Source organism: Ipomoea nil, unplaced genomic scaffold, assembly GCF_001879475.1.
Source record: "Ipomoea nil cultivar Tokyo-kokei standard unplaced genomic scaffold, Asagao_1.1 scaffold2159, whole genome shotgun sequence".
In the NCBI taxonomy this organism is placed as follows: Eukaryota; Viridiplantae; Streptophyta; class Magnoliopsida; order Solanales; family Convolvulaceae; genus Ipomoea; species Ipomoea nil.
In genome coordinates, this window is record NW_017618587.1 from 62,832 (window position 1) to 76,222 (window position 13,391).

At 36.1% G+C, this 13,391-nt stretch overlaps 1 protein-coding gene across 1 annotated transcript; it reads right to left on the reverse strand.

Annotated features, from left to right (window-relative positions):
- Positions 1–9,277: 9,277 nt before the first annotated feature.
- Positions 9,278–10,252, reverse strand: LOC109149170. The gene has a single exon (XM_019296830.1). It carries the CDS (start codon positions 10,250–10,252, stop codon positions 9,278–9,280), a length of 975 nt encoding a protein of 324 aa, XP_019152375.1.
- Between the last annotated feature and the right edge of the window lie 3,139 nt (positions 10,253–13,391).

The window sequence follows — 13,391 nt, forward strand, 5'->3', positions numbered from 1 at the left end:
TATATGTGTCTTGGTGTTGTGTTCTGACACCACCAGACTTAGGCTGAGCATATATTAAAGTTGAGGAAAGATTAGAGTGAGGTAAGTCATATGTGGGGTTAACCCAATAAAAACAGATTAGTCAATAATTAATTAATATAGGCCGGGGCTACTAATTACCTATTCAACATTTTATTAATTGCTCCGTATATAATATATTATGTATAGTTGTATACCTATACAGTCAGACATTGAGTATATAATTTTTACAATATGAATGCTGTAGAATTTTCAAAGATACAAATACTTTTTTTTTTAACCCAGCTTTTTTTAGCTATAGTGAATGCATGCTAATTAATTAACATTAGCTCAAGCCATTAAAGTTAGGATATTTAATTTAGAAAATGCATATATGTGTGTGTACGTGTAATTTTGGTTTAGGATGCAGTTATCTACGCAGCTTGAAAAATGATCATATGATTATCAATGCCATGCATTTTCAACATTCAAATAATAATAACAACATCAACATGGTAGGTGGTGGAGTAGAAGAGGATGGTCCATAGTAGGGACATTTGGTTTTGGTGGACCATAGTAATCAAAATTTAATTGAAAACATACATATAATAATTTTATTACGATCCAAGTCAACAATTTTTATGCTATTTTGAAAGAAAATTCATAAAAAGTTTAAAGTAAAATACTATATATATAATGCATGCAATGGACCTGCAGGATATATAGTGGATGGTGTTATGTTGCGGGCATAAAGTAAATTAAAGTATGCTTGCTCCCAATGTGCAAGTATTTGTCTTTTCTTTTATCAGTTAGTGGCAATAATTATAGGAATAAGGTTGAAATTGGCCACTGAACGTAACCTGAAAATGCAATTAGGCCACTGAACGAAAAAAAAAAGTGCAATTAGGCCATTGAACACTCAAAAAATGTGCAATTAGGCCACTGAACTCTCCAAACGTATGCAATTTTACCGGATAGCAGGTTACCATCAATTTTAGCAGGTATGCTTACGTGGCAGCTTAGTTGGCATTTTTAATAATTTTTAAATAATTTTTAATAATTAATTTAATAATAAATTTTATAAAAAAATTGGAAAAAATTAAATAAAAAATAAAATAAAGTTATTTTTATTTTTTTAAAAAAAATTAATAAAAAATTAATATTAAAATTTATTAAAAATTAATTAAAATTTATTAAAAATGCCAACTCAGCTGCCACGTAAGCAGATAACCTGCTAAAATTGAGATTAACCTGCTATCAGGTGAAATTGCACATTTTGGGAGTGTTTAGTGGCCTAATTGCACTTTTTTTTTTCGTTCAATGGCCTAATTGCATTTTCAGGTTACGTTCAGTGGCCAATTTGAACCTTATTCCATAATTATATAATACACTACTTTTATTCATTTAGATAGATTAGGAGGCTTTAAATGCTCATGCAATTTATAAGCGCATATTTGGTTCATGGAAAATGTTTTCTCTAAATTTGAGGATTTTTTTTTTTTTTTTTTTTTTTGGTTCAAGAAAAATATTTTCTTTAAAAATAGAAAAACATTTTCCATGGCCTCCTTTGGTATTTTGTTTTTCATAAAAAACTAGTAGGACAATTATGACCTCAATAACTTTTCTTAATTACCATTATTATTATTGTTGTTGTTATTATTATATAGGGATATTATTGTCTTTATACTCATTATTTCTTACAATTCTAAACTCAACCGAAATCGATATTTCCAGTAATTTATTTTTCACCAACCAAATAATGTAATTAATCTTTCCGATAATTTCTTTTTCATAGAATTTCAATTTCATTTCTCCTCAAATATTTTTCGCAAACCAAACGAGGCCTAAGAGTGTAAGGTGGGGAATCCAACTGAATTGGTAGAGTTATTGGTTTGATAATTACAATGTTTCAAATTTGACTCGCGGTGTGAGGATTTATCGGTATTTTCCATTTAAATCGGTCACCTATGGACAACCTAAATTATTTTATTTTCTTATAATTTTTTGTTAGTTAAAGTCACAAGGCGACCCAAACTCCTAAAATGCACATTCAGGTATTGGTTATGGACTTTTCAGTAAATCAAAGTATAAGAGTGCAGGATGAAATTTTCAATTCAATCAATTACATATACACACACCAGTGACACCACAAAACATGTCTGATATATTAGCAGAGTGGTAGTTGATGTTTATTAGTGTAAGGACAATGACTATTTATTTGTTTGAAGATATACAGAATATAAAGAATGAAAATGAAATTGGAGACAAGTGTGACTGACTATTTTGCTGAGAAGGTGACTAGAACAGCGATATGATGATTTCTCATCCAACTTAACTAAATGCCCTAATCTTCAATCCGAAATACCAATGTTAGTTTTTTTTTTTTTTTTTTTTTTTTTTTTTTTTTTTTTAAATTTTGTTATAGTACTATTCACTATGTTACAATGTTGTATCTGTTCATAATTACTTTCTAAACCTACTGAAGCACAAATAGTCAATACCGCTTCCACTAAAGTTCAAACACACAACCTTCCCATATAGACAGGCTCGAATATACTTTTTGAGCAACTTAATACTACTAGACCACACGGTTATTAGAAAATATCAATGTTAGTTGAGTATGCAGAACGTCTCCATCAATTATTATATACTCCGTCTGTAAATCATACGTATATCCAGTCTTATGTTCTCATTACATGATACTCTCTTTGTCTCATTTTATATGTCCTACTTACTATGTCAAATTAGTTTTTTATTCTTTCTTTTTAAGTATTTTTATTTATTTTTAAATTTGATTTTTGTGTTTAATAGTACTTTTAGTGTAATTTTTAAATATATAAATTTTGTACACTAATACTAAATTTAATATTATAAAAAATTAAATTAAAAATAACTCCAGTCAAATATCATGAAATCATACACATAAAATAGGACGAAAGGAGTAGATGATTTCTTTTTTTTTTAAATACAAGCTTGCTTACTTTATTGGATTCAAATATAATGGGGTAGGATTAATATACGAAGAAAATGGGTAGCATGTGGTAACGCAAGCATGCGGTCGGATGGCACAAAGGTATATATGTACAGTATGGCCCCTAGGAAAAGGTGGTGTACCTGCTTCAGCCCTTTATAGGCGCTGGAGAGTGGGGCACTGATGTGCTGCCTTTATTGCTTCCCACTTCACTTTAACTCATCAAGCTGTGAACCACTACCACTCCATCTATCTACTTATATATATATATATATATATATATATATATATATATATATATATATATATATATATATATATATATATATATATATGATGAGAAGTATAAATAAAATATCAGTCTTCTTATTATCAGAAAGCTAAGTCGTCTCACTCAAAGTAACATTCCAGATGCAAATAATAAAGCTAGCAGGGGAATCATATCCTAGTTAGTGTATATATGATATATTTTAGGGACAGTACCACTGGAACTGGCACAGGCACAGGCACACACACATATATAAATATAATGTCAGTCAGTCTCATTTCAAAGATTATTATATTACGCAGTGTTTCAATAACCTCTGTTGTTCTGTTTACATCATGCACGCTTCCTTTAATTTGAAGTTGCCCTGCCCTGCTGGCCTGCTATTAGATTCCCTCTCACTCACCACTAACATTACTTTTCTATTTTATTTTTTAAAAAAAAAAAACTTTACTTCTTACTATCAACTTTTACTCATTCTCACAAATTATTGATACAAATACTTTTATGAGGCTCGCATGATAAAAATATCATATCCTTGTTTGTCACATCGTGAAGTAAAAGTAAGAATCTGTAGACAAATCCAAGAATGATTCCAACTCCCATAAGAACCATGTCACAGGTAAGAATTTGTGGACAAATCCAAATTCAAAGTAGATCTAACGGTTTAAAATACATAAAAAAAACAAATTAAATCATTTTTATAAAATATTATAAATTTTATTTTTTAAAATATTTATAAAAATAACTCCGATCTTTTGACTTGATTTCCTAATTTCTATCCATATATAATAAAATATAATAAATAAAAGGATCATATTTATGATGAAAACGGCCTCCTTAAATATATAAATGCAGGTTGATGTATTTGGTCCACATGATCGATATTTAAATCACTTGAATTTTCTTCAAACAAAAAAAAAAAAAAAAATCACTTGAATTAGCAATTAAGCTGATGGACGCAAAAAGATCGGTATGATATTATTCTGATGGCAGCAGTTATATCATGAACCTGATCTAATACACAATTTACATACTGAATATTTAAAATTTGAATTGTAAATATTTAATATGTAAAAATTATAAACATTTAATATGTAAATTTTGTATTTTTAAATCTAAATCCACCTTACAATGTGGACCCGGATTCACATAATAATTTGCCTTATGATGGCCTGTCGGTCACCACAGACTCAAAGCAAATTAAAGCAGGGCAATTAATATCCTACACCATGGTGCGCGTTGCACTGTGCGCCCAGATGCAAAACGACGTTGTTTTAATTTTATTTATTTTTTTTTTGAAATTTCCCGCCCCAGTGAATGGCAGTAATTTTTTCTTAAAAAAAAACCCGTTGTTCAAAAATATACATAATATTATACTAGAATACACATAATTGTATACATGAATGTACATAATTATAAACAAAATATACATACTCTTTTTAAAAGATAATACACATAATCTAACATAATACATAATAAAGATAAACTTTTAACATAATACACATCAACTCTTAATATAATAAACACAAATTTTCTGATTCGGATCTACATAATTGTATAAAAAGAATGTACATAATTGTATAAAAAATGTACATAATGAACAAATACACATAATTGCATGAACAAGTACACATAATTATGTGAACAAATACACATAATCACAGCAACTTCTTACCATGCCTCCCAAAATTGATCACAAAACTACGTCATTTTGGGAGGCGCACAGTGCTACGCGCCCCGTGGTGTAAGGTATAATGATTGTTAAAGCAATGCAAGCATTATATTGATTTGGACTTGGATGGACTATTTTGGCATAAGCCTTCCATCTCATGCAACTCTATAGGCCGGCCGGCCCAAGTCATACCATTACACCAACATTTCACACACAAACACACATAACTATAACTAGTTTTTTTTTTTTTTTTTTTTTTTTTTCAAACACAAAGACAAAACATATCATTCAACTAAACCCAAAGGGTGCCACCACAATGATCGGACTAGCTTTCTTTTGGAGTCTCTCCACCCGGGTTTAACCCCTCATCTCTGTAACCAAAAACTAAATTCAAAGAGAGGGTAATCCAGGTATAACAGATAAAGTCAAGAGGGTGGGCACACCACTCCATACCGCCTAACAAAAAAACAGACTCTCAGTCTATGCTATGAGCAGTCTGATTCGGACTAATAAACCCTGATGATAAATGTGATTAAAGTTCATCAACATTCCATTGATATCATGAATAAGCAAATTAAAGTAAGAGTCCCCATAATTGTTGTTGAAAGAGTTAATAATTTGCAAACAGTCTGTTTTCACCTCGATAATAAAGTCATAGTTTTTATCCTTTAATCTTATTAAAGCTTCACGTACGGATAGCCATAGTTTCTGCTTCGTTGGGATTGAAAATTCCACGCCATGGTAGACTTTTTGCCGCAATAAACTCCCTAGTTGTATTTCTAAGCACGTAGCTAAACCACATTTTGCGTTCTCCCAATATCTCCCCCCCGGTAAACTAGAGTGTGAAGGTCTTGAACACCTAGTTTAGACGTGAAGGTTTGAAAAGATGAGATGGGGAGAGCTTTAGTGAATCCGTCTGCAACTTGAGCTGAGGAGGATACAGATAAAAGCTTGATGACCCCTTGATTGAGCTTCTCAAGCACAATATGGCAATCTATGTCAAAGTGTTTAGTGCGTTCTTGGAACACGTGGTTCTCTCCGATGACAATCGCCGACTTGTTGTCGCAAAACAGAGCGGTCAGTTTGTCTAGTCGTATCCGTAGATCATGCAGCAGCGTCGTAATCCATTGAATTTCACAAACGGTGGCTGCCGGTGCACGATACTCCGCCTCGAATGATGAACAAGAGACGGTCGCTTGTTTCTTCAACCTCCATGATATTAACGCAGACCCAAGGAAGACACAAAAGCCAGTTATCGACCGGCGAGTGTCTGAACAAGTGCCCCAGTCAGAATCTGAAAATACATTGAGATGCATGTCATTTATCTTAGGATAGAACAGGCCCTGGCCAGGAGCCTTCTTAATGTATCGGAGAACTCTATGTGCAGCTGCCAAGTGCTCAGTCGTCGGGGCATCTACGTACTGGCTGAGCTGCTGAACGGCAAAAGCTATGTCCGGTCTAGTTGCGGTGAGGTAGAGCAACCGGCCAACAAGTCGCCTGAAACTGGAAGCATCACTAAGAATGGTGCCTCCGTCTTTGGTGAGCCTAGCACCGAGGACCATGGGAGTGTTGACGGGCTTACAGTTAATGAATCCTGCTTCATCAAGAATCTCAAGAGCATATCTTCTTTGGCATAAGTTCAATCCTGATTCCTCCATTCGAGCCTCAATCCCCAAGAAATATCCCAAGGGTCCAAGGTCCTTAATCTTGAAGGTTGTATGCAGGAATGCCTTGAGTTCTCATATCAATTGCAAAGTGGAACTCGTGACAAGTATGTCATCGACATATATGAGAACAACCATGAAATCAGTATCTTCCCCCCCTTGTAAACAAAGATGGGTCAGAGGTAGACTGTGTGAAACCTATTTGAATTAAAGCATTGCTTAGTTTGGCATTCCATTGCCGGCTAGCTTGCTTTAAGCCATATAGGGGCCGTAGTAACTTGCACACCTGCCCCGGTTTTTCGCCTTGGAACCCGGGTGGTAAGACCATGTAGACCTCCTCATCTAAATCTCCGTGGAGGAATGCATTGTTGATGTCTAATTGGTGGATATGCCAATCCTGAGAAGTTGCCATAGCTAGGAATGTTCGAATTGTGGTGATTCTAGCAACCGGGGAGAACGTTTCAATATAGTCTACCCCTAGTTGCTGAGTGTATCTCTTGGCTACGAGTCTAGCCTTATGGCGTTCGACTGATCCATCGGCTCTAAGCTTCACCTTATTGACCCACTTGCATCCTATAGGATGCTTCCCGGAAGGTAGATCGACAATTGTCCAAGTGTTGTTCTGCTGCAAGGCTTTGATTTCTGCATCCATTGCCTCTCTCCAACACTTATGTTGTATGGCTTGCTTATAGGTACGTGGCTCATCAATAGAGGTAACTGCCAAAGCAAATCTCCGGTGTGGCAAAGAGAGATGATTGTATGATATGACCTTAGAGAGAATGTGAGGTGATGAACCTTGGATCATAGTAGAGTCACAGTAATAGTCTAGAAGCTTGGTTGGGGCATGGCGACAACGATCTGATCTTCTTGGTTGTATGACAACCTCTTGGTTAGTGTGACTGGCAGAGTCATGAGTGCTGCAAGGTTGTGGCACACTATTATCCACTGGTTCATGTGACATGCTAGGGTCTAGCAGTTCAAGAGGAGCATTAAAGGCAGATGGTTCCTGAGGCGTATCATAGTCTGTTAAGGCGTGTGAGATTCCAGTACCTGCTGGTTCATGCGGTACATTAGAACCTGCTGGACTATGAATGTACTGAGTCTGATCATATAGCTCCAAATCAAGATTCAAAGAGGTAGGCACGTTGGGAAGTGATGGTTCATGTGAAGGTTGCTGATCCGGATCACCTTTGTCTGTCATGGGAAAAGAAGATTCATAGAAGACCACATCCCTTGACACAAAAATAGAGCCATTAGCCAGATTATACAATAAGTAACCTTTGATACCAGCTGGGATACCCACAAAGATACACTTCTGTCCTCTTGCTGCCATTTTATGCCTATTAGTGTTGAGAGTGGCAGCATAGCATAGGCAACCAAACACCCTAATGTTGCTGATATCAGGATCATTTCCATACAGCCTCTTATAGGGGTTTGAGAGCTCAATGACATGTGAGGGAATCCTGTTTATAATGAAAACTGCATGCATAATACAATGTCCCCAAAATTCTAAGGGGAGATTAGCTTGAAAACGTAAAGATCTAGCAACATTAAGGATGTGTTGGTGTTTACGCTCTACAATGGCGTTTTGTTGCGGTGTATGAACACAAGATCGTTGATGAATGATCCCTTTTTCTAAGAAAAAACTTTCCATTTTAAATTCTGCCCCATTATCACTTCGGATTGTTTTGATCAAGGTGCCAAATTAAGTGAAAGCATAGGCATGAAAGTTCTTGATAAACTGCCTTGTCTCAGACTTATTCTTCATCATATGTATCCAAGTAAATCTAGAGTAGTCATCAACTATTGTCAAGAAGTAATAGTCTCCTTTCAAAGAACAAACAGGAAAGGGTCCCCAAATGTCAATATGAATCAAATCAAAACATGCTTTTGAATTAGAGACACTTATTGGAAATGGAGAACGTTTGTGCTTAGCTAAATGACATATATCACAAGCCATATCTTTATTTCTAGGAATATCTATATCACATAAGAGATGGAGTTTGTTCATTGGGAAATGCCCCAATCTTTTGTGCCAAATTTCTAGACCGATGCATTGCATGACATAGTTTTTGGTTCACCTGGATGGTTGCATCAAATATAGACCTCTTTCCTCTTTAGCTAATCCAACTATCTGCCCAAGCCTCCCCTGAATCAAGCACTGTTTGGACACGAAAGTTAGTTTATAAGCAGCATCATTAATCAACTTGCTCACGGAAATGATGTTGAACTTGAATAGGGGGATGTATAAGGCTTCTTTCAACCGTAGGGTGTCACTGAACCTCACATCTCCTATGTGTTTGACTGAAACACACTGCCCAGTAGGAAGATTAACTTCAACTCCATTGGCCTCACGGCAATTATCAAGAAGGTCAAGAGAAGAGACAATATGATTTGTAGCTCCTGAGTCAAGAATCCAAGTAGAGTTATTTAAAGAGAGGGAGTTAACCAAATACTTGCCTTCAGATGTGTGTGGTTCATCAAATCTTGGAGACAATGTGATTGCAGCAGACAAGCTTGAGCCAGATGATCCAGCTGTTTGGCTCATTTGATTATGCAAATAAGAGAGCATCTTCTGCAGTTGTTCAGAGGAGAATCCTAGATCACCAGCAGTGTTCATCGCAGTTGTAGCTTGTTGCTGCTTAGCTTTGGATTTATAACCCTGCACCCAACCGGGAGGGTAACCGTGCTTCTTATAGCACTTATCAATGGTGTGTCCAGTCATTCCGCAATAAGTGCATTTTGCCTTCACCATTAAAAGAGCCATGAACAACTGCTATTATCTCATCATTCATGGAGCCTTGCACAGCATTGGCTTGAACAACCTCTGGACCTGCTAAACTTAGATTGGTTAATGTGATTTGCCTTTCCAGTTTTTCTACCATAACAAAGATCTTATAAACCTCTGGTAAAGGATCTAAAACAAGCACATTAGATTTTAGGCTATTGTAATCATCATTAAGCCCCTGTAGGAATCGAATCACTTGATCCGTGTCTCTTTCTTTTCTGATGATGTCAGCGAGGTCACAGCTGCACCTGGGATCACATTTACAAAGAGGAAACGGCCGCAATGTGTTCATCTCCTCCCACAACGTTCTGCATCTAGTGTAATAATCACTGACGGAAAGAGATCCTTGTTTCAAGCCATAGATCTCAGACTGCAAGCTCGAAATCTTATGTGCGTCCTGTTGTGAGAACCTACGTCTCAGATCCTCCCAAATGCTTTTTGCATTGTCAAGATGCATTACGCTTTGTGCTATGGAGGGATGCACAGACTTGAAGATCCAAGAACAGATCATCAAGTTGCATCGTCTCCAAGTAACGTAGAGGTTGTGCTCTCTGTTCAGTGGTGGAGTGCTTCCATCGACGATCGTCCACTTGTTCTTCACTTCTAAGGCGATCTTCATCGATATACTCCAACTGCCGTAGTTCGCGCTTCCAGACAACGCCGGACTGACGAGAACCGCATACGTACTATCACTGGAACTGAGGAACAGAGGATTTTCCAACTCGTAGATGTAATTTCTCTCGGATCGAAAGGGACTCCCCTGCGGAATCGCTCCTAGAGCAATTTGGCCTGGTGTTTGCGCAATCGGTGAAGATGCGTTCGTTCCCTGGCTGGTTTCACCGGCGCTGGTGACGGCGGCGGCGCAGGTGGTACGCCACTGCTCTGATACCATGTCGACTAAGCTAACATTTAGAAGATGGAAGGAGAGAAAGTGTTTATTCAGTAAGTAACTGGGAAAAGATTATACAGATTACAAAGGAGCTCGTTTATATACACTGCTATGACGTAACCGCTCCTAACTAACTTGGTATTGTGAGATTACACAAAAACCCTTTGGCACATGCAGCAGCATCATTGCGTTCTCCCAATATTTTATACAATTCTATTACTTTAAAATTTATATTCTTTTATACCATTTTATTCTCTGAAAAAAAAAAGTTGAATTTGACCCAATTTAAAATAACAAAATTAATAATTTTATTACTTTAAGGACTAACAACATTATAATCAGTTTTCAAAAACAATATATATATATATATATATATATATATATATATATATATATATATATATATATATATATTATCTTAACAATGTTGTGATTTGTGAACGGTGTTGTCAAATGTCAATGTCAATCTATAGATCAAAGCTGCAAGAGGTTGGAGTTTTGTGATAAGTATTTATTTTATATTTGTATTCCAAGTCCATTGCCCTATTGACACAGCACACTTATTAGAGTTGACCACCAATTGCAATTGGTATTCCTGTACGTAAAACCTCATGCTTCACAAGTAATATATATGTCGGCGCCAATATATGTGTGCTTGACTGCTCGCTATAAAATTGGCACATACATATGTGAGATCTAAATATAATTTAACTATATAGAAAATAATTACGAGAAACTTAACTCGTAGTAGTAAAAGTGGAAGCACTGTAGATCTTCAGCCATGGTTAATATCATGTTGTATTGCCTCTTGAACAGTAATGGTAGGGAATATCCCGACCGACATAGTTTTACCCCGATCCGTGTGCCTTCGTCCTTTTCTTCTTGTCTTTGCAGGTAACAGGTCGGGTTTCTTGTGAAAGACCCGGTCGGGACACGACCGGGAGTTACCCGAGCGGGAGTGTCGACCACTGAGCGGTAGCTCTTAGGCGAGAGAGCCACGAAGGATACGTGGCGGCTCCATGCAGCGACAGGCAGGGCACCCGGGAGGATGACACGTGGTGGCTACGTGGAGGACATGCCGAACGGTCGGATTTGTGTCTCCTGCTCCGCGGCTATAAATACCCGCGATAGCTAAGTGGGAGGGACTTTTGGACGATCGAAGGTTGTTGTTAGAGAATCCCGACCGCAGTCAGTCGGCACTCAGAGCAACCAAGTAGATTGTACTTAGGGTCTTCACCGTGATCAATAAAAGACATTTATTTGCTTTAATTGGTCTCGTATTTACTTAATTACTGCGTACGTGGCAATTATCAGTATCAAGTAAATTTGCAATTATCTCATACTTGACTCATAATCTTAGATGGTGTATTGATATTTTCTAAGCAGTATGAGTACCATATAATGTATCATGTATCTTGTATCACATCAATAAAGGCTTTATATAGGCACATTGGTGGAATACAGACTTAAACCTAAAGGTCCAACCCAACCAATTACTAATAGGCCTAGTCCACTTGCACCACATAAGTAAGACCCATAATATATAATATATATTATACGGGAAAGTCTTACAGTCTCCCACTTGATGCAAGTACTAGCAAACTCTCATCAAAGAACAAAACACACGAACCATAGTAATATGTCCTCTACTGAATAAGTGAGTAATATCTCCTATGATCACATTGATTTTGATTTCCCAACTTGAATCCTTTATGAACAAACCCAATGTTTATTCTTGGTATCTTAATGGATGTTTCTCAAAATAAAATATATATGAGCAACTGAAGAGAGAAAATTATCCAAATTGTACAAAACAGTACACCGTATGATCTCTAAGATCCTTAAAAGCATGCCTTAAGTAGAGATCTCTTAATATTAGTATAATGCTAACTATATTTCATGACTTATTTATAACTTAACTTAAGCACTACCTCTAACGGCTAAGAGCTTGGAGTTGACACGTCTGTAAAACCTCATGCTTCACAAGTAATATATATGTGCTTGACTGCTCGGTATAAAATTGACACATACAAATATATTATGAGAAAATTACACTTTTGATCTTATGACTATTAAGGTCTTGTTAATTTCAATTCACGATTTTAAAAACTAATAATTATGCAATTTTTATAAGATTTAATTTAGTTCATCTGGCCAAATTGGCAGCTAATTATTTGAAATCATTTTAATCCATTTTAATTTATTTATTTCAGGGGCAAATCGATCATTCTAGAGTTTTCTTTTTTCTTCCTTGGACTTGCTTACGGGAGTCTCACTTTCGTTACGCCCGGGTTATGACCTTCTCCTTATCTATCGCTGCCGTCGTCGTAAATCTCAGGCTTGAAAAGCCACCTAACATATTTGCTTTAGCTTTTATCCTTTTTTTTTTCAAATTCAAAAGCTTATGAAATATTAACTTCCTAAAAATCAAGAGCCAAATCTGTGTAATCTATTATGGCATTATGGATTGTAAAGGGAGATTAGGTGGTCCATTTGGGCAAAAAATAATGCTTGCACCGCTGCAGTCCAAGACTCAGCACTCTGTTGGCACTGATTGAATCATTTATGAGATATTTTTCTGTTTCTTATTTGTCTCAAGTAAAGTTGTAATTATGTCCCTGCTAATTGTTATTTAGTTTGATTATCTCAAGAGTTTGGAGATTGAGGAGAAGATTGACAGGATTCAGTGGTGCCAGACAGCTAATGGTGCCCTATTTGTTGTGTCCACCAATTTACGACGACGAAGGCAACAGAGAAGGAGAAATTCATAACGCCGGTGCAAGGAAAGTGAGGTTCCGGCCAGCAGGTGCAGGAAAGAAGAAGAAAGAATCTAAAATGTCGGATTTATCCCTGAATTAAACAAATTAAAATAGATTAACGGTAACAATTGGCCGGATAGACCAAATTGTTAAAATTTGCATAATTACAGTACTAAATTGTTAGTTTTTAAAGTTGTTGATTAAAATTAATAACGACAAAAGTGTAATTTTATCCATATATTATACATATTCTATGGAAAATGGAATCATATTCCATTCACATTAGCAAGTAAAGCCATTGGAATTGGATGCCACTTAATTTACTTAAAGAATATATCATAGTCTGCGTGGGTCCTCTGATCTTCTTCTATGTTGATGTTCCC